The following is a 23,145-nucleotide window of genomic DNA, read 5'->3' on the forward strand; positions in this document are numbered from 1 at the left end:
GTCCTGATTACAGTAGAATCGTGCAGAAGAGAGAAGCCTATATAGCTAAAGCATATTCAATAGCTAAATAAAGCTGGTGTTCTGAATTTAAAGTCAGTCATTGAATGTTCAAGGAATGAATTTTCTTTAATTTTTTAGTATTCAGTTTAAGTATCCTACGAAGTAGTACTTCTAATTCTATATTTTGTCCAGTAAGCATAAATGTGTCAGTATATGTGCTAACCATTGCAGTTTTTACAAACACTTTCATTCTAGTCTGGTTTTTACAATAAAATTGATTTTACAAAACACATTCTATTTTTATGTACTGACGTGCAATAAATTGATACATTAAAAGTGCCATTAATGTCTTGTTCCAGTTTGTGATATGTCTTCAGAATGAATTTGGGCTTTTTTGGATTGCCTGGTAACTGCTGCTGTTTAACAGGTAAAATATTTACAATTTATTTACAAAACAAATCAATGTAAATGGAATACAGATTGCCCATATTAGATGTTCTGTTACTGCACAGAAATATAATTGACAAGGTGGTTAGTAGATTAATTTCAAGCATCCATTTTTAGGACCTCTAACCTGTTTTCAGCTTTTCAGAGTACAGCTCATAATCGGTGACCTTCTGCTACCCTTTTTCACCTTTACATTTTTCAGATTTCCTCTTTTCCCCGCCCCCTTATATTTCCTCTTTCAGACTGAAAGATTGTCTGAATATTTAGTTTCTTAATCTGGATTAAAAGCAAGGTGAAAACATTCTGAAATCTGTACAGGATGTCTTCCATCCTCCCAAAAAACTTTCACTAGCTCCACTACCTAATCATCCTGAGATACAAATTTAAAATGTCAGTGGCATACTTGATCTTATGCAGGCTTATGTAATCATACTTGGCTTTCAACCTGTGCTTGCAAAACTATATTATGTCATAGGCAAATCCCTACTTACCGCAGAAGACTGTGAAAACTACTGTTGGGGTTTTGTTCATCACCATTACTCAGTGACTGAGGGATTTCTTGCCCTTTTATATTACCTCAGTATTGCCCCTTTAGGATATAAAAGGGTTATGATATGTCTTTCACCTTCTTTTGAAAGACCTAGAGGACAGAATTTAAAATTCACCATTTGAATTTCCAGGCAAAAAGAATTTTAACTTGTTTAGTTCTCAGAAAGGAAATTTAAAAGGGAAAATTGCAAGGAAAAGTCATGTCGTATTTTTTGTTTGTTTTGTTTTTTAAAAAACCCTACACAATGCACAGTAGTTCCCTGAATGTTAAGCATATTCCACATGCAAGTAATTCCACATGCATGGAAGAGCTCGGCATTAATTTTTGAAAGGTTAATGGTTTACCTACACTTGTCTTAACTATGAAAAATGAATAAACATGTAACTTAAGAAATGCAGTGTAATAGAAGTGGCTGGATTGCATGGTACAGGAACCTGAGTAGAATGAGATGTTACATGCCAGCCTGTAACAGCTTCATAAAGTTTTCTGTGCTCCACTTGAGACATCTTTAAAGGGGTTTTATTTTTCAAAGCATTTTTCCTGAAAAAAGACTCCTTTAAAAATCTCTCAAATTGGTGACCTAAAACCACTAAAGGAAAACCTTGGGCATTAGCTTGATTTTTCTCCCCCCCGCCCCCTTTCCCCTGCTAATCTAAACAGTTGTGAAATAACCATGTTGATCTTTAACTTGTCATTAGAGTTGAGGTTCCCCCTCCCAAAATGTTGATTAATGGGAGCAGTTCATCTTTCTCTGAGCTATTTTGTCATGCTGTGTGCAAGCTCTGCATATGATGCAGCATGAGTTTATTTTTGGTGCACAGTTTGAAGATTATCTTTTCACTCAGAAGATTTAGGCTTAGCTTTTAAATAAAAGCTTAGGTGCTGGAGCACAATAATAAAGAAACTTTAAAATGGAAAAATATTAGTGAAAACAATCCCTCTATCATGTGGTCCAGATGCTGGTACTTGAAGGTGCTCAGAGGAAATTTGCACTTCATCTCAGAGGACTGAGTCTAAGCATGCTGCTGCTTAAGTAGGGGCAAGGTGAGTGTGACCTCTTTTCATCGGGAGCTGTTGTATAAGATTGAAGTCAGACAGAGTCTGACTGGCCACTTTGGAAAGGGAGGGGGTTAGAGAAAGGTCTTTGAATAATATGTTTGTGAAAATGGAAGCTCTGCTCACTCTGTTCTTTGCTCTAACCTCTATGTGCTCCATGCTGTCTTGTATACTGGGGCATGCCAGCCTGTTTTGTTTTGGGGGGTTTTAAGCAGTTATAGGAAACGGTGCCATTTTCACGCTAATTTCGAAGTATCCGATGTTGACCCATCGGTCGGTTAGCCATTCTGCACTTTCCATCTGAACATACACCTATAGCATAGACCACAGTCTTCGGTGGACAGAGATTCTGCATAGTGGCATCCAAGGATTTGCCCTAACTTTTTAAACCATGAGATTTTGTTTTAAATTATTTGAATTTATCCCTTGGCCATCTCTTAAATATTTATTCCTCTGACCTTATTCATGAGACTTGTAGTCTTATGTGCTTTTTAAAAACTTCTTTGTGAGAAATAATTTTCATTCCTTAAAGAGGAAGGATGCTTTTGTGGTTAGGGCACTGGACTGGAACTCAAGAAATCAAGGGTTCAGTTCCTGACTCAACCACAGACTTCCTGTCGGACCTTGGGCATGTAAATCTCTCTGTGCCTTGGTTCCCCATTTGTTTAATGGATATAATAATACTTAGTAGATTTTTAGGTTAGAAGGGCCATTATGGTCATCTAGTCTGACCTTTTGCATGACGCAGGCCAAAATACCCTCACCCTGTAATTTTGTCATCAAGCCTGCAACTTCTGTTTGAACTACAGCATATCTCTTAGAAAGAGATCAAGTGACGGAGAATTCATCGCATCCCTAGGTGAGTTGTTCCCATAACTAGTTACCCCCACTGTTTAAAAATATGTGCCTTTTTTCTAGTCTGAGTTTGTCTAACTTATGCTTCCAACCATTGAATCTCATGCTTTTTTCAGTCTATCAGAAATCTCTTCCCAATTAAGGCATTTATAGATCATGATCAAGTCACCTCTTAACCTTCTCTTATCTAAACTAAATAGATTGAGCTATATTAGCATCTCACTATAAGGCATGTTTTCCAGGTCTTGAATCCGGGGGGGGGGGGGGGGGGGATAGCTCAGTGGTTTGAGCATTGGCCTGCTAAACCCAGCGTTGTGAGTTCAATCCTTGAGGGGGCCACTTAGGGATCTGGGGCAAAATCAGTACTTGGTCCTGCTAGTGAAGGCAGGGGGCTGGACTCAATGACCCTTCAAGGTCCCTTCCAGTTCTAGGAAATGGGATATCTCCATTAATTTATTTATTAATCATTCTTTTAGCTGTTTTCTGGACCATTTCCAATTTTTCAGTATTTTTTTTTTTTTAAATGTGGAACCAGCACGTGGCACATCATTCCAGTAATGGTCTTGCTAATGTTATATACAGCAAGAATACTACCTCCCTACTATTACTTGATATGCACCGCATATACATTCAAGGATTAATTTGCTCTTTCAGCTACAGCATCACATTGGGAGCTCAAGTTCAGTTGGTTATTTGTAAGGCTGTAATTCTTTCATGGAGGTTGCGGAAGTCACAGATTCCATGACCTCTGTGACTTCTGCAGCAGTTGGTGCTGGCTGGTTCTGGGGACTGCCCATGCAGCGGTCCCGCTCGGCTGGCCTTAAGAGCTGCCCCGGGGCCAGCCACACCAGCCACTGCTCAGGCAGTCCCAGGCAGCTGGCTCTGGGGACCGCCGGAACAGTGGCCAGTGTGGCTGGTCCGGGGAGTGCTCAAGCAGCAGTCATGGGGGTGCCCTGGGGACCTCCCAAGCAGTAGCAGTCCCAGGGTGGCTGGAGCAGTGGCCCAAGGAGTGCCTGGAGGCCGTCCGGAGAGCAGTCCCCGGGAGCAGCGGCTGGGGGGCAGTCAACCCCCAGCACTAGAGCAGGCGTACCCCAGAGCAGCGGGGCCCCAGAAGTAGAGATTTAGTCACAGGTATTTTTGGTAAAAGTCATGGACAGGTCATGGGCTGTGAATTTTTATTTATTGCCCTTGTCCTGTCCATGACTTTTACCAAAAATACCCGTGACTAAATCTTAGCCTTAATTATTTGCCATGACCCCTCCTTTTCATAGTTACTGCTTTCCAGGAGATAGCCCCCATCTGACCTACATTCTTTGTTCCTACATATCCTTGCATTTATTTGTGTTTTAAAATACACGTTCAGATGAACCCACCTTACCAAGTGATCCAGATTAGTCTGTATAAATGACCTGTGCCCATCTTAATTTATCACGCTACCAATTTTAGTGTAATTTGGAAATTTTACCAGCAATTATTTTGTTTTCTTCCACATCAGTTATAAAAATTGATTATTAGTGAGTCGAGCAGCTTGCTTTTAAGACTCTGCTAGACACAACCCCATTGGATGACAATTTCCCATTTACAATTACTTTTTGGGATCTATGTTAACCAACTTTTAGTCCATTAATATGATTTTGTATAGTGCTAACTTTATCAGAATGTCATGCAGGGTTACGTCAAATGCTTTACAGAAGTCATCACAGTTACTTTTAGCATCTAAACTTGTGATCTCACCAAAAAATGTTTGTGTGACAAGATCTATTTTGCATAAACCTGTTAATGTAATTGATTATGCTATTGTCATTTTAATTCATTACCAATAGCTTCCCATATTTGGCCTTTTCATGAATTTGCATGGCATCGATGTCAGCCTAATCAGCCTAAAGCAGGGGTCGGCAACGTTTGGCACGCGGCTCGCCAGGGTAAGCACCCTGGCGGGCCGGGCCAGTTTATTTACCTACTGACGCGGCAGGTTCGGCTAATTGTGGCCCCCACTGACCGCGGTTTGCCAATGGAGGCGGCAGGAAACCGCGGCCAGCACATCCCTTGCCTGCACCGCTTCTCGCCGCCCCCATTGGCCCGGGACGGCGAACCGCGGCCAATGGGGGCCGCTATCGGCCGAACTTGCCATGTCAGCAGGTAAATAAACTGGCCCGGCCCGCCAGGGTGCTTACCCTGGCGAGCTGCGTGCCAAACGTTGCCGACCCTTGGCCTAAAGTTTCACAGGTTATCCCATTTACCTTTTTAAAATATTGGCACATTATCTTTTTTCCAGTCCTCTGGAATTTCCTCTGTGTTTTGCAAATTTGTTAACAATAAACATTAGTGATTCAGAGAGCTCTTTGGTCATTTTTTTTTTTTTTTTTTTTTAATCTTGGGTTACTACTTACTACTCTTCCATTGTCCTCCCTGTGGCTGTCCTGTTTATTTAGACTGCAAACACTTCAAAGCAGGGACTGTCTCTTATATGTACATGCAATAGCTAGAACAATGGGACCCTACACAACTGAGGCCTCTAGATACTATGTAATACAAATTATAATTCCTGTTTATGTGCCAAATAAATACACTTATCAGATAATATATAATCATTAAAGTACACAACCCATAAAATATATAGCAACTAAAATTACTCTGAATTTCATTGGAGGGGAGATCATGGGATTCTGTTCTACATAGGTTCTCAAACTGCCCTAATCACTATAATATCTGAGCACCTTCCAGTAATACAGTAAGTGAGATGGATGACATCTTTCATGTGTGGTTCTTTCTCATTCTCTCCCCAGGGGGAGAATTTGTGTGTGCAGTGTAGTGCTTGTGGTATATGCTGTTACATATTTGTTAGAAAAGGCAAGGTTGAAAAAGTATACATTGCACTTAAAGTGAGAAGGTGTGAGGTTTATGATACTCCTTCGTTCCTGAAGGAGTTTATTCCACAGTCTGAGACCATCCCCAAGAACCTGTTTCTTACACAGACAAGTTTTACCCTTGTAGTAAAAAGTTCCATTATTCCTGTTTACCACAGTCCTCATCCTGGAGCATCGGATGATCTCTTAGATGTCATGGGCCCAGACTGTTGAGTGCTTTGAAGATGAGGACTGAGACCTTGAATTTAGCTTTTATGGGAAGTCAATGCAGAGTGTGGTGGACACGTCTGACATTTTCATGGTCGTCTGTGTTGCTTAAAGGGATGTACTGCAACGTTCTGTTCTAGCTGAATTAAGCAAGGGATGGCAAGAGTAAATTACAATAGAACTTCAGTTATGTACACCTCAGGAATGGAGGTTGTTCATAATTCTGAAATATTCGTAACTCTGAACAAAACGTTACGGATTTTTTTTCAAAAGTTTACAACTGAACATTGACTTAATACAGCTTTGAAACTATTATGGAGAAGAAAAATGCTGCTTTCCCTTTATGCTTTAGTAGTTTGTTTAATACAGTACTGAACTGTATTTGCTTTTTGGGGGGGGGGGGAAGGGGAAGCTCTGCTAATGCCCGATTATATACTTCTGGTTCCAAATGAGGTGTGTGGTTGACTGGTCAGTTTGTAACTCTGAGGTTCTGCTGTAGTTAGATTCCCCTCACCCCTATTTTAAGATTCTGTCAAAAAGTTCAGAGGGATGCAGGGATTAATAGGACCATAGGAAGAGATGAGCCCAAAGCCAAGCACACAGGTTTACAAAGTAAAATTAAGCAGACAGGTTTCAATTCCATGAATTATCTTTGCCTTCTAAAGTGCATGCATGGTGGAAAAAGTTATTCCTCTTTTTGGAATTCTCCATACACTTCCTTTCTACCATCCCCTTTGTATCAATCCTTGGCTAATCCCACATCCAAATGCTTGAACTCTGCAGCAGAATCGGCAAATTTATTAAACAAATTGTAATTAAAAGTTGTTCTCAAATTCTGGGGGAACATCTGGCCCTCCATTGAGCCTGCAACTTCACACAGTCAAAGAAATGAAATGCTCTGCTTCCTGTACTCTGCTCCCTGTACTTGGAAAACTTTTTTCTGTTTTTAGGATACAGGATAATGATAGAAAGTCTGTCAGTCCATGCACTGACATACATTCCGTTTTCTTGAGAACGACTGTATATTTCTATTTTTAGAGACCGTATTATGTGTTAGGTTGCGACAGGATACAATACTTTGGCAGGGAGTCTTACATCTCTTCTGCACTATTTCCGAAGATTCAGGATACAAATAGTATCCGATGTTTTAATCATGTCTGGGTACAAAGATAACAGGAGATGGTAATGGGCAAGTTGCCATAAAAAGTAAATAGCTGAAAGTGAAATGAGGAAGGTAGATTGAGCAAGCAGCTGAAGAGAGAGTAATAATTTGCCAAGATGCAGAGCAGTAAGAAGAAAGCTAAGGGAGCCTGCATCTTAGACACTTACTCTGTACATTAAACTTAATGTTTGTATAACCAGCTCCATATGACAGGAAATGATCTGAGCGTTTTGGTCAGATATTTCTTAGTTTCAGCCAGCAACAGGCAAAATGGATTACACCCCAGAAGGAGACAGAGCTGAATGTTCCCTCTGCCTTTAGTAAGGAAAGAGCAGAGATGAAATCCGTGGACTGTGTGCACGTCATCCAACAGAGGGGTATCTCCTCCTCTCCTCCTACTCTCCCTGGTGCTGGTTTGGGCAGGAAAGGACTCCTCTCGGTCACATTCCTGTGGCTTGCAACGCTCCTGTCCTCTTCTCTTGCAGCAGTGTGTCTTTACCACGTTCTCACACTTAAAGCAGAACTAGCAACTCTCCGCAGCGAGCTGATCTACAGAGTCCAGGCAAGAGCTCCGCTACCCCACTCCCAGGATGAGAGTAAAGAGGGTACTGTATCCTCTTCTTCCTTGCAGTTATCAGCAGCTGCTGCCAGGCAGGTGAGTTGCAGTGCCCTCTGAGTCCTGCTCTTGTTGCTAGGATGAGGAGGGGCTGAGTATTTGGAGCTGCTTTCCCTGCTCTAACCTTGTCTGTCATTGTCAGGAAATCAGGCTGCCTGATTCTGAGGCAGGTGAAGGTGATGAAGAGAGAGGCTGGAATGCAGGCAGAAGCAGAGGGAGAAGGTCTGCTCTGCCCACAGAAGAAATAAGTAAGTGACAAGATGGGTTGAACTGCTTGGAGGAAGATGTATAGATACTGGAGAGACAGGGGATGGGGTTGGGAGGTGAGGAAAACAGCAGAGCTTGAGTCACGTTCTCAACTGGAAGAAACAGCAGCACAATGTCCCCCCCTCCCTTGCTTTACACTGTTATTGTAGAATCAATGGTGTTAACTCTAAATATAACGGCCCAAATGGAATATTGATCCCCTGCCCAGTTTTTGATCCCCTTCTGGCAAGTTTTTGGATATGGATCCCAACCTGCTTCTCATCACTCAAACATCTCTCTATAGTGAACCAAACCAGAGCAGTAAATTCACACAACTGAGTTCAGATTTTTTTTTCTTTTTAAATCATAATAAAGTCACTCTTCTGGTAATACTTACCAGTTTCCTCATGAAAGAGAGAAGTGGCGGGACAGCTTCATAGCTTTGTTTGGGGAAGTCTTAAGTTTTCACAGAGAACAGCTAATTTGTACCTGTCAAAAGAGGCAGAACAAAAAGAATCCAACAGACTAGTCACTCTTGCTCAAAATGTTTCCCTTTAAAAAATATAAATGCTTCTGTTGAAAAGGTGGCACTTTAAAAAAAATTTGTCAGAACTCTCTCTCGTGGCTTTATTTGAGGCTTCATAGAAAACTTTTAAAAATCTTTAGAAATCATTTTGCATGTGTTTATAATTTTAATGGAACCGTTTTTCTGTTGATGAAAGACCAATGCTTTATTATCCTCCCAAGTCTACTCATGAATAAGGCTACGTTTTAGTCACGAGTATTTTTAGTAAAAGTCATGGTCAGGTCACAGGCAATAAACAAAAATTCATGGCCTGTGACCTGTCTGTGATTTTGACTAAAAATACCTGTGACTAAAACTTGGTGGGGGGGAGCCGTGGGTGCTGGGGAGGATGGCTGGGCCGCAGTGCGTGGCCTGGGATTCCCACTTCTGTTGGGGGGTGCGGGGGAGAAGCGAGGGGAGGTTTGGCGGGGCTGGCAGGGGCTTCCTACCTGGCTCCACATCTCTGCAGCTCCTAGGTGGTGGAGGGGCACAAGCACCAGCTGTCGCAGCTCCCATTGGCCGAGAACCGCAGCCAAGGGGAGCTGTGGGGACGGGGCCTGCAGGCGCAGGCAGCACATGGTGCAGTCTCCCCCAGCCCCTCCGCCACCTACTAGCTGCAGGGCCATGCCAGTGGGAGCCCCCCATCCTGAGATTAGCTCTTCCCCCACTCCCCAATCTCCTGCCCCTAGCTCTGAGCCCATTCCCACACACCCAAACTGCTGCTGCTGGCCCAGGGGCTGCCCGGCTCGGACATCCCCTGAACCAGCACCAGCTGCTGCAGAAATCAGAGGTCACGGAAAGTCACGGAATCTGTGACCTCCGTGATAAACTCACAGCCTTACTCATGACCCAGAAAATTTAATAGGCATATAAGTGCATGAAGAGCGCTAAAGTTGTCCCTATAGTTCCCAAAGAGTCAATGTACTTTTTATTATAATAAAGACCCAGTTTACCTCCTCATATTACACTGATTTAACTAAAGGGGGTTTGTAAATTGATAAAAATCAGTGCAGTCTTCATGTGGTCACTCTCTTAAATTAGCAACAGAGGGTCCTGTGGCACCTTTAAGACTAACAGAAGTATTGGGAGCTTAGATTAGTTTGACTGGATGTTGATTTAGTTTAATTCAGTAATTGATTTAGTTAAATCAGCAATTTGTGTGTACATCAACCCTAAATCAGACTTTATCAGCCAAAGACACGTTTTAAGTAAAGTGAGATGTTTATTTAACTGAAACTTCACTTAGTAGGCTAAAGCCCAAGTTACTGTATATTCACTTACTTTCCCCTTAGTACCCAGAAAGAAAATACTGTATTCACTGAGGACTTAATCCAAAGCCTATTGAATTCAATGGGATTATTACAGTTGACTCAATAGACTTTGGATCAGGCCCTTAGTTTAATAAAACTCTCAATACAGTACAGAATCAAACTATCATTTTTTCTTTGTATTACCATGGTCCCTAGGAGCCCCAGTCATAGACCAGGATCCCACTGTGCTAGGTGCTGTACAGAACAAAAGGACAGTCCCTGCCCTAAAGATCTTACAATCTAAGTATAAGACACGAGACAATAGATGGAGATAGACTGATAGGGAGCACAAGGAAATAATGAGACCGTACTGGTCATCATGATAGGCAGTGTTCTCAGCACACCAGCAGCCTAACCCTTGTCAAGTTCTTGGTAGGCATCATCGTAAAGGAAAGTTTTAGGAAAAATGTGGAGGATATTGAGGTCTCTTTGTGGATGTTTATGGGGAGAATCTCCCAAGCGTGAGGGGCAGCATGGGAGAAAAGCATGAAGGTGCTTGAGCTTGGAGGTTGGCACTTCTGGCCGATCAGAGGTAGGAGTTGATATCTTGATAACAAATGCAAAATAAGGGTAGAGTGGAGGTAGGCTGTGAAGGGCCTTTAAAATGAAGTCAAGTCACTTATGTTTGATGCGATAGAGAAAAGGCATCAGTGGAGAGACTTGGTCAAAGCAACAGGCTAGAAAAATGATCTTTGCAGCAGCATTGTGAACGGATATGAGCAGGGCAAGATTGCATTTGTCAAGTAATCAAGACACAAGATGATGAGACAAATTTTCGCAGTGTGGATGGCTAGGAAAGGCTGTCTTAGGTGTTATGCAGAAAGAATCTGCAGTTTGAGAAAACTTAGTGTTCTTTGTGCAGCCCCATCTACTTCTTATGGCATGTCACCAGAGCCACTGAGCTAACATCCTTGGTTTTGCTTAAACTTTTAGTATACTTCTATGCCCAACACTTAAATACAAGCAAAAACACCTACCGGGGTTAGATACCAGCTTTGGTAAATGTAATTGGCTTTAGCACGCTGCAAGCTTATTTGGCTCTCTCAGCCACAGGTCTCTGGTGGCTTTTATCAGTCCCTCTTCAAATGTTATTTGGAGAGAGCAATTGTATTATCCTACTCTTACTTACTCAGCCTCCTCTGAAGTCAAAATTCAGATTTATTCTCTTCAAGGTGTCTACCAACAAGTATCTCCAATTTACCAGTCTTCACATCCGGTTTCAGTTAGCTTAAATAAAGACAACTTTTGATTGTCATAGTATAGAAAATAGAATCACAAAGAAAAATTATACTAAGTCAGTTATCGCTACAAAAGTGTCACTAATGAGGCCCCACAATTTAGGTTACAGAATACTGGTGAAGTGAGTTGAAAACCTTGTATATTAAAGTCCCTTTGTGGCTCACAGGAATGTCACTATGTCCATTTTTTTCAGTCCCAAAGGTCTGCATAGTCTCCAGCAGGAACTTCTTTAAAACAAATAACTTTTAGAGAGACATGTCAAAATGAGGCAGATGCCAAAATGAGAGAGAGATCTTCATAATAGGATTGTCCCTCTTCTCTCTTGCGTACAATGTTGCAGTGACATCAGCTTTCCAGTGTTCACTGAGAAACTGTATGTCCCTGGATCAAACTTTCTGGCCCAGTGAGGTTCACAAACACCAGTGCAGACAGTCTTACAGCAGAGGGGCTGAAGTAACCAGGAAGGATGGTGGTGTTCATGGTGCTGAATCCTCTCACATTTAGTCATGGAAATGGTTGTCACTGCAGATTCAGTCTTTAAGTCCTCACACATTTTGGTGCCACCCCAATCCTTCTAGGCGCTGAATGATCCTACGGATTCTGTTTCATTCATTTTGAAGTCATGAGCTTAAGGTTAAGCGTGTGCTTAAGTGCTTTGCTAATTCAAGGCCTTAGAGAGCAACTTATCGGTAAAGTATTTTTATGAATATATTAGTTTCTGATAGTCTCACATTTTACTTTAACTCTTATGAAATCATTGACCATAGTTCACTGATAATTTCATTGGTTTAATAAAAAGTTAATAATAGAAAATGTCATCTCAAATATTATTGTTGACATCTCTCTTCATTAGGCAGTAGGTAAAGACAGTATGTTAAGTTAATTAAATATGAAGAATCTAGTTTTGATAATGTTAAATATTTTATTCAAACTTTTTGTTTATTAATGTTAATATATATTTCAGGCATTAGTTTTCTTTTATATGTACCATCATTCATCCCATATACCCAATCCAGTAGCTGTTGCCTGCATAGAACTCCTGCTTAATACTCTTCTTTTCATTTGCTGGGAGTTCTGCATGTAAAAATGACCACACAGTAGGGTTTTGATTACTATGAAGAGTGAAACACAAATGAACACATCACAATTTTGGTCTTTTTAAAGTTTATTTTGGAGGACACAATTATATTTTTATAATCAGCAGTGCTAGTACAATATGTACCCTTGAAAGTTAAAGCCCAAGTAGATGGAAAAGAGGTGGTTTTGATCAACATTCCTAATATAGCGGTATGCTTATCACTCAAAGTCAGAACTCTTGCTGCACTGAGTGGGAGTTAATAGACTATTGCCAGGAGTACATATAATTAACACCCAGGCAGAGAAATCATCAAACCATTTATGACAGGACTTTTTTTTTTTTTTTTTTTTAGAGCAATGAGTATCTTTCTTTCTGACAGGGGAAAATATAGGGTCTTCAGCACAACTGAAACTAGCCCCATATTAAACACTATGGTTACATTTGTTCATTTTGTGCCAACATGTTTTATGCCAGAGATCCATGCACCGTGATGTCCAGGAACAAGAAGGTGGTTTTTGGTTATCTGAGCCAAATTATTAGTCCCTGTGTGTGCCAAAGTTTCATTCACATGTACTGTGTGGGCCTGATTCTGATCTAATTTCCACCAGTGCGACTCCAGAATAACTTTGATGCCAGAAGAAAATAAGGGATATTAGAATTAAGCCCTTTGTCAGTTTAAGCTTTGGTAAAGTTTTTTTGTGGTTATTCCATGAATTAACAGCAAATATTTACTGTGGTGTACTGAGAAGTCACAAAGCACCTGCTCCAATTTCCCTAATAAAAGGCTTGGGCTCCATTTAGCCACAGAAAATTTCCACATTGTTCAAACATCAGTGCAATAGCCTAATCTGGCATACAAACCAGCAAATTCACACCCGCAACTGTCAAGATCCTCTTCGGCAGATGCCCATGTCCAGATTAAATAATTAACAGCATGCAAACTTCAATGTTAGCTTGTTATAGCTATCACCTTTTGTCTGTTTCCTCTAGCTATTCCAGGCTTGCCAGAAGAGAGAGAGGTGGCAATGGATATGATTTAATTAGGCCACAACTGTATTCTCATAAAATATTTGGGTGTACTTGGCAATAAATTCAGGTGGTCATCATTGCTTAATCATTTCCACGTAATCCTCATCCTGGTCCCAGCCATCCCATAGCTGGGACCTTGCCACCCTTTGCTTGTAGGAGGTAAAGGGGTGCTATGAAACGAGGGGGTTGGCTCCCCACTCTACCATACACAGGAGCCCTAACCCCACTTTCTCAGGTCTCTTTAGGAATGCCTTTTTCCAGTGCTTTTCCAATCCATGGTGTTTGACAATCGTATCCCTTCTATAACGAGACCCTGCACTGGACATCTGCTAAGAGTCTTGTATGCTAAGTTGTGATGTTATAACTAAGGCTACAATTTAGTCATGGGTATTTTTAATACAAGTCATGGACAGGTCATGGGCAATAAACAAAAAGTCATGACCTGTGACCTGTCCATGACTTGTACTATAAATACCCCTGACTAAATCTTAGCTGTGGGGACGCTGGTCTTGGGGGTGGGGGGATGACCCGGGTCCAGTGGCACCAGCTGCTGGGGGTCACCCCATTCCCACCCCTGCTGCAGCCGCCCCCAGGACCGCAGCCAGGGAGCAGTGGCTGGCTCTGGGGCAGCTTCAGCAGCAGCTGGTGTGGCTGGCTGCAGAACCACTCCAGCAGCAGCAGGTGTGTCTGTCCCTGGGGCAGCTGGGGCCAGCCACACTGACCTCTGCAGAAGTCATGGAGGTCAAGGGAAGTCATGGAATTCATGACTTCTGCAACCTCCAGGACAGACGCGGAGCCCTAATTATAACCTAACCCTCGTGCCTTTCCCCACTGGTTTCCAGACCTGTTGTGGGGAAGATGAAAAAACCCACCCTGCCTTGGCCAATCTTTGCCTGCCATCCCCCAAGGGGAAAAAAAGGGTGACTAGCATAATGCCCCCAGCAGGTCATGAGGATACCCAGTATTTTTGCAAATGTTATGGAAAGGTGGGTGCAGTTCTCAAGTTCTACTTCTGGTCTGGAAAAGAAAAAAAATGATTTTTGTTTTTGTTTTTTTGTTTCTGCTGACAGCAATGTAAGTCAAAGAGGAAGCAACCACTCCTTGACCACATGGCATGAAGAGATTTAATCCAGGACATGCAGTTTAGCATGAAAGATGCAATTTACTGCCTGGATGAATCAATACTATGCATATTATGTGAAATATTGGGCACTCAAAAATAGTTACACAAAAGTAAACTCTCCCTTTTAAAAGACAAATAAATTCCATTATGTGCAATTAATATGTACATAAAATATTTGGGGTGAATTACATAGCAAATCACTTATGTGGAACATAACACAGTAATTGTCAATCTATTAAGATCAATATACTGCAACAAATATTTTGGGGATATATGTTAGATCTGAGTCACATCCCCTAAATACGACTAACCTGCCCTTACACTGGGATTAGGCTGTCTTTACTAGTTTATGTATCTGAAGTATTTATAGTACTGAGTGCCAGATTAACCAGTTTTTAAAATGCACAATTGAATCATATAGGGATATTTCATCATTCCCTTCTATGGATGAAAAATAAAGCAAGCAGCCCTTAGAAGAAAAATGGGATAGAAACAAAATCCCACTTCATGTAGAATAATACAGTACTCAAGCATGTTCCAGAAAGTCCACGGAGAATATATGAGGGCCATGAAAGAAAGAAGGGATGTGTGGAAATCCTTTTAGCAAGCGTCTCTCTAAAGATACTTAGGGGGCTAATGCCAATGTGTTCAAACTCGGGCGTACCCTAAGGCATGCCTAAATTGTGTGCCTAAAGCCATGTTTAGGCACCTACATAAGTAGTTTGTTTTTTCAAAGTTACTGAACTCTGCCAACTCTATTTGGCATCAATGGGAATTGTTAGTGTTTGGCACCTCAGGCCACTTTTAATTAGCACCATAATCCATACGTATGTAGTTAACTTTAGGCACCCACATTTGAAAATTTCTTCAAGAATTAATATACTGGAAGGTTAGGTCCCAACTTATTAGCACATGGGTAACTATGCAAATAAGATTTTATAAAACCAGCATGGGAGGGGATATGATAATATTGATACGAAGTCTCTGATCATGCATAGGTGTATACATAAGTCCAGTCTGCAGTCTCATCTGTAAGAAACGTTGCTAGAGCAACAGCATCACTAGACTCACAGGACAGTCCTTCCTAGTGTTTTGGAAAATAAGCATGCGTTGCTCAGATAGGCCACATCCCTTTAAGTTCTGTCTGTGGTTTGTTAATGCACCTGAAGTCTCTAACTTCAGAAGTATCCGTTTAGCTCAGGGAAGAGACATTACATTCTGAAACTTGGTTTTTATATTTTTTTTCCCCGGGAGGTATACAAGTTAGAAAAAAGTTTGTCTTACAAGAAGAGCAGTTCTTCTCTGTATGAGGTCCCAAGAGATTATGCAAGTTTTGAATACTCCAGATGCAATGCATACTGTCATCATGATGTTGTAATCTGTTTTCTTCAGTTGTTATAATGTTTTTAGATGATCTTAAACAATTTTATACACATTGTGACATTATTAATTATTATTATATTTATCATTTATTAGGGAAGGGCTTAGCCCACAAAGTTAGAACTCAGATCTGAATTTACACAGAGTTTAGGGTGTTCAGATAAGGTTTTTTTTTTATTCATTCCAATCTATTATTATTAACTTACTATTTGTTAATTCCGTATTTATGTGTGTATGTGTTTGGCGTTGTAGTCTGAGTAAGTCATCGTTACTTCTTGAAATAAATTGACTATCAGAACTCATGTGTTGCTGAGGAACCATACTGATTCCCCAGAGAAAATTGTTTTCTTCCTTATTTCCTATTTAACAAGCAGTAATGTTACTCCCTATGGCCCTGATTCAGCAAGTACTTAAACATGTGAATAGTCCCATTGAAGATAACAAAGCAAAGTATTTTGCTGGATCGGGGCCTGTTGCTCCTGAATTTTGAACAATTTAAAAAAAAACAACTGTTGCTGTTGGTAGTTCTGAACTAGACTTTGGTTTCTTGGACACTGCTGTGGTTTAATTTGTGGTTTTAAATAAGAGGTTTAATTTGTCAGTTAGCATTTGCTCTAGCACCAGTGAACAAAACTACATCATCTTTTGTCCCCTCCTTACAAAAAGTAAAGGTTTATATTCCAAGGAATATAGATGCACAAAGATTAGACAAACAGATTGTCATAACTATAAAGGGAAGGGTAACAGCTCTCTGTGTACAGAGACTCCAAATCCTTTTACCTGTAAAGGGTTAAGAAGCTCGGGTAACCTGGCTGACACCTGACCCGAAGGACCAATAAGGGGGCAAGATACTTTCAAATCTTGGGGGGGGAAAGGCTTTTGTGTGTGCTCTTTGTTTTAAGGGGTGGTTCGCTCTTGGGACTGAGAGGGATCAGACATCAATCCAGGTTCTCCTCATCTTTCTAAACAAGTCTCTCCTATTTCAAACTAGTAAGTAAAAGACAGGCAAGGCGTCTTAGATTTACTTTGTTTTCTCAACTTGTAAATGTACCTTTTTACCAGAGTGTGTATCTTTGTTTGCTGTACTTTGAACCTAAGACAGAGGGGGGTCCTCTGAGCTCTTTAAGTTTGATTACCCTGTAAAGTTATTCTCCATACTGATTTTACAGAGATGATTTTTACCTTTTTCTTTAATTAAAAGCCTTCTTTTTTAAGAACCAGATTGATTTCTCCTTGTTTTAAGATCCAAGGGGGTTTGGATCTGTGTTCACCAGGGAATTGGTGAAAGGTTTCTCAAGGCTTCCCAGGGAGGGAATTCTTGTGATGGTGGCAGCGGACCAAAGCTAAGCTGGTAGATAAGCTTAGAAGTTTTTATGCAGGCCCCTACATTTGTACCCTAAGGTTCAAAGTGGGGATTCAGCCTTGACACAGATGGTTTTCTTTAGGTTACAATTAGGAATAAGTTATGTGTGATAATAGACATGGTACTTGTATTTGTTATGAAAAAGTTTCACAGATGTTATCAGACCTTGAGGATATTACTGCTTTAATAATTAAAGAGCAGTGTCCTGGAATGATGAGTAGTTTTGTGACGTGGTAGTAATAAAAATACAAGGCCAAATCTTCAGCAGGTGCAAATAAGCATAGTTTAATTGAAGTCAATGGTGTTACTCAGCTGGCATGAATCAGCCTATCTGGCCCAGTGTATTTTAGTAAAAAAGAAATGCTATAAAAACCACCAGAAATAGCAGTGATAGAAGCAGGACCACACATCTGACACCAGATCTCTTCTCCTTCTTTTAAAAGATAGTTACATATGCAAAAGTGGAGCAGTATGAGGAAGGGTGGCAGAATTTGCCCACAGAGTTTATCTGCTTCAGGAAGTGAGATTCAACAAATTAGGATTTTCTTCTCTTCGTTTCTGATAAATTACTAGATTAGCACATTCATCCACTTTCTGGACAGTACTGTAGACATTTTTTATTTAACACTTTCATCCTTTGAAGTAACAGTAAAACATAAGGCTTAACTGAGATCTGTGCTTAGTGAATGCAACTTTATAGTCTTCTTTATTCTTTATTATGATTCCTGGCACTTATCCGTGGCAGATTTTTTTAAAGTGCCTTAAATTGTATTTAGCTGCGATCCAACACTTTAAAATACCACAATATTTCTTATTTTTCTTTAACTAAATTTGAATCCTGTATTTCTATCCAATGCATGCAATATCAAAGCTTTAAAGCAATGGGTGAGTTTTGGCAAGTTTTTTATAGCTGTAAATGCAACAATTTCTCTTACAAACATTGTATCAGCACTTTCTAGATTAGGCAATTTCACTAAAGGCCTATTGTTTTGGAACATGGGGAAGTCTTACTCTGTTTACGAATTCATTTCATATTACATTCCTTTCACTCTTGGCATTTTTTTTAATATTATGTGAAACTAAAAAGCTCCTGCAAATACTACAAAAAAAAAAATCTTTTGAAAGCCTAACATCCATCACAACTGAGAATTGTCTGGTGGGGTTTCAGTTAGAGATGTAACTAAAGTAATGGAGCCGATAGCATCTAACTCATTTGACTTAACACTGCATTGTTAAAGTATACAAGAAACCGAGATGAAAGACCAGTGTTTTATCATAGTATTCAAGGTTGGCTGCATGATCTCTGAATTTCTCCAGGACCCTTTAATGTGAAAATCTGGTGGGTGTTCTGCATATCTGGCAAGTATCTGCAACAAGAAGAAATGGGAGATCCTGCTTTCACATAGTGAGAATAAGAGTGTTTCCCTCATGAGTATGCTTTGTCACTTTTTTTACCCTCCCAAGATCTTAAACCATTCTCTTAATTACTTCCTCTCATTTGTTTTCTTTAATTACAAAAGGAATCTTTTTTTCTTTTTAGTGCTACAGGCCTGTCTGCAATTGATTGCTGATAGCAAAAGTAACATCCAACAAAAAGGTAACAGTGCCTTCCACATATTCACATATTTTTCTACTCAAGCTCCAGGCTAACTAACAAGCAATATTCTGATTAATATAATGCCAGTTACAAAAAATAATAAATTTTGGATCTGGATAAGTCTTGCAAATCTCCTCCCGATTTAAATTGGAAAATCCCCCTCTCTAAACTTTGCTATTGTTCAAGAGGTCAGCATTGTTGATTTTTGACCAAAGGAAACTAGAAGGAACTAATTTTGATTTTTTTTTTCTTACCAGAAATTATTCTCATTCTCTCTCTCTCTCTCTCTCTCTTAGATGACTCAAGCATTGTTCCATGGCTTCTTAGCTTTAAAAGAGGAACAGCTCTGGAAGAGCAAGGAAATAAAATATTGGTCAAAGAAGCAGGTTACTTTTTCATATATGGTCAGGTAGGAATATTCATTTCACTTTAATATTGGACTTAGGGTGCTTAACAGCTTCACAGTGTATATCTGAAGTTTTTCTTTTTTATTCTTCAGGTTTTATATACAGATACAACATTTGCTATGGGACATCTAATACAAAGGAAAAAGGCTCATGTATTTGGTGATGATCTCAGTTTGGTGACATTATTTCGTTGTATCCAAAACATGCCTCATTCTTATCCTAATAATTCTTGCTATACTGCTGGTAAATATCTGAGTTTTTACCCTTCTTATTTATAGTAAAGCTGTGCCAAATATAATTTGTGGTGATACATGATTACATATAGTGAAAATGTAATGGATTCAGAAATCACCTTGCCAGTAAAAGTATGGCATACTTTGGTGTGTGCTCAATTAACATCTATTTTTCTTATGGTTGAAATTCCATAGAGAGTCGAATTTTCATGGTTAGATGCCCAAATCTGTATTTACTGTAGATACTACAATAGCCATTTTAGACATCTATGTTCTGCTTTAGTCAATCAAATATGGATTTAAGCATCTTAGGCTGATACTGACTTCTTCATCCTTAACTCTCTGCTCCTAATAAAGATGACTGGAGTCTCATCATTGACTTAAGTGCAAACAGAGTTAGGCCAATGCAGTGTGTGTTTGACAGTCCCATCAGAAACATTGCATGCAAGTAAATCAAGATATGCACACCAATACAAAAATAATACTTTTATATTAGCAGAGTTCCAGCAGTCTGCAGTAAACATGTGTGTTCTACTAACCCCTGTGCAAGTTTTAAAGAACCATTGTTGCAACCCGTCAGACTATATTTTACCAAACCTCTTCTAATTGCCTTTACTTCTCTAGACTTCTTTTCCCATCATTGTTGTTTAGCAAGCTCTCTCTATGAATGTTTTCTTCTGTGTATTTACCTTGTACCAAAGAGCCTGATATATTCATTGATGCCAGAGTTCATCGTATATGGCATCACAACTCACCACAATAAAAGCTGTTCTTAGACACGGACACCGGATTGTGCCATCGCCAAATGATGCATGTAGCAGGGAGCTAATTAGAAAGGAAAAATTCTTTGTATATAATGTCATCATAATCACCAATTAGAGGACAAGAAATACAAGGCAATTTATTATGCTTATGGTAACTTTGCTGAAGTGTGGCAGTAGTTCTTTAAGAACAGAATGTAATCATTAGGGAATGATATTCAAATGTAAGGTCAAAATCATAGGTGAATTTAAATGTGACCTTTGCCTGAGTAAAGATTGCATGATTGGCCCTAATGATATAAATTTTTTATTGCAAATAACGTGTGTTTAGGTAATACAAAATACACTCTCTGAATACAATCTATTAGAATACTACCATATGTAAAATACCTATTTAAAGATATTCCAAATTCTTTTCCAGGCATTGCAAAATTAGAAGAAGGGGATGAACTTCAACTTACAATACCACGGAGAAGGGCCAAAATATCATTGGATGGAGATGGCACTTTTTTTGGTGCAGTTCGACTCCTGTGATACTCTACAGTTTTGCATCATGCTTATCTCTGTTCTCTTTTTTTGTTTTTATGTAATTGAAAAAAATGGAGATACAGTTAAGCGGCCCATTCAGTCTTTTTTTTTCTCTTTTTTTTTTAACCCCCTTTCTTCGGTTTAATGAGCCAGCCCAAAACAGGAAACCCAGCAGACATAGTTCTGATGTGACTGTCATGTGAATTACCAGAAATATAGGTTATTTTAGGCAATAGAGGAATAAAAATACCAATGGCTATATAGACATGTCTTTGAAACAACTTCTTGTCCATGAGGCATTACTCAGGGCCTTGATACTGCAGAGTTTGACCCAAAATATCTCACATGTAATGAGCACCATTTTGATTAGTAAATCATTATCCAGGAGGTACTGAAGTAACAAACAAGTCAATGTAAACACTGCTCAGATTCATATTAAATTTCACAAATATTTTATTGTTAAAGCAGTAAAGAATAAGAAAGAATCACCAAAGAGTACAACCCTCAACATACATATTAATGTACAGTATATGAGAAATTGCTAAATAATCTGCAGGCAAAGATTAAACTGAAAAATGTACGACAATTGTCAGCCCAGTTTTTAGCATTCAGTGTGAACTTTTGGAGGAAACTGAAATCAGATGAGGAAATAGGGGTTGGGGGGAAGACTGACTGGGGTGGTTCGGGGGAAGGACATGGGATTGGGATAGGAAGTCCAGAGGGGTGAGACTAGGACTTGCTGAGGAAGGAGACTGGGACTGGGATAAGAAGCCTGAGTGGATACTAGGACTGCTTAGAAGAAGAAAATGGGACTAGGTCAGGATGACAAGTGGGGGGGGGGGGGAAGAGATAGGACAGAGACAGCCTGGAGAGGAGTAGGGATAGTGGAAATGGAATTAAGCGTGAGGGAAAACGGGCAGAATTGTCTTTCCTCCAGACCCCCAAATAGAACCCAAGGTACCTGAATTTCACCATTCCTCTGCTGTCTATGAAACCCTGGTCACAGAATCTCAGGTCAGTCTGTCAAAAAACAGGGTATATTCTATAATTACATTTTACCAAACCAGCAACAAATGTGTGCTTCTCGATCGCTGTACTAGCTTACCATGGAGCCACAGCCAGTCGCCTTAGACGTTCCGGCCTATATTACCACCCAGACAAACTGTACTTAATGATGAAAGGTTATTAAAACCAAAAATTGTCACGCTTTCGGTTATTCCCAGCCATAACGGGCCAGCCACTTACCCGAGGTCAGGGTATACTTCAGATCTCACCAAAGACAATGCTGAAGCCAATTTCTTTAGTAAACTAAACTAAAGATTGATTAGCTAAGAAATGAAAGATGTTGAGAGGTTAAAGCAGGTAATATACTGTGACAGACCCAGACCAGTGGGGTACAGGAGTCTGGTAGAGGGCAAATATACTGGTCACTAGATGAGTAGTTTTCTGTTCCCTGAGTGACCAGAGCAGGGGCTGCACTAGAGTAATCAGGAACCTGCTAGAACCAGTTAAGGCAGGTAGGCTAATTAGGACACCTGGAGCTAATTAAGAAGAAGCTGCTAGAATCAATTAAGGCAGGCTAATCAGGGCACCTGGGTTTTAAAAGGCGCTCACTTCAGTTTGTGGTGTGAGTGTGAGGAGCTGGGAGTAAGAGGTGCAAGGAGCTGAGAGTGAGATGGTGTGCGGCTGGAGGACTGAGGAGCACAAGCATTATCAGATACCAGGAGGAAGGTCCTGTGGTGAGAATAAGGAAGGGGTTGGGAGGAGGCCATGGGGAAGTAGCCCAGGGAGTTGTAGCTGTCATGCAGCTGTTACAGGAGGCACTATAGACAGCTGCAGTCCACAGGGCCCTGGGCTGGAACCCAGGGTAGAGGGCGGGCCCGGGTTCCCCCCAAACCTCCCAATTGACCGGGACTGTGGGTTCTTCCAGAGTGGAAGGTCTCTGGGCTGTTCCTCAACCCACATGGTGAATCTCTGAGGCAAGAAAATCCACCAATAAGCGCAGGACCCACCAAGATAGAGGAGGAACTTTGTCACAATACATAACAGGTGAGTCAAAGTTTGTAAGTCCAAAATGATAGCAGTGATGTCTGCTAGCTTCCATAAGTCTCTCAGGGTTTCCCAAAATGTCTTTGGTGACCTCTGTCTTGTATCTGGAATGCCCCCTGACAGCATCCAAATAGATCAGTCCAAGGGCACACTTTTAGAGCGGTTTCCCCTGAAAAGCAGCCAAGCAAATGCTTGTACTCACAGCATAGGCTCTCCCTTTGATGAAGAGTGCATTTTGAGTTTTTCACCTCAGGTCACCACATCAAGGACCACTTGTTTTGAAATTAACATTTTACTTCCTATGCATACACAAGTAATCCAGTTAGTGATACACATATGCAGTTGCCTGCCATTACATTCTAATAGGGATAGATAAGTGAAAACAATACAGATAACATTCATTTGCTTTCAGGAAGTTTACACATCAAGCAAATTCTCATCTTACTACTGACACAAACCTCTGATCTAGGATTAATT

General features: G+C 40.4%; 1 protein-coding gene across 1 annotated transcript; it reads left to right on the plus strand.

Moving 5' to 3' along the window:
• The first annotated feature begins 7,360 nt into the window (after positions 1–7,360).
• Positions 7,361–21,183, plus strand: TNFSF13B (TNF superfamily member 13b). The gene is given in 7 exon segments (XM_024209303.2): positions 7,361–7,386; positions 7,388–7,799; positions 7,903–8,008; positions 18,634–18,690; positions 18,987–19,099; positions 19,190–19,340; positions 20,513–21,183. Coding segments are annotated over 7 exon segments (978 nt in total). The 3' UTR covers positions 20,626–21,183.
• The last annotated feature ends 1,962 nt before the right edge of the window (positions 21,184–23,145 follow it).

This window comes from Terrapene carolina, unplaced genomic scaffold (genome assembly GCF_002925995.2).
Source record: "Terrapene carolina triunguis isolate 2854851 unplaced genomic scaffold, T_m_triunguis-2.0 Scaffold21, whole genome shotgun sequence".
Classification (NCBI taxonomy): Eukaryota; Metazoa; Chordata; order Testudines; family Emydidae; genus Terrapene; species Terrapene triunguis.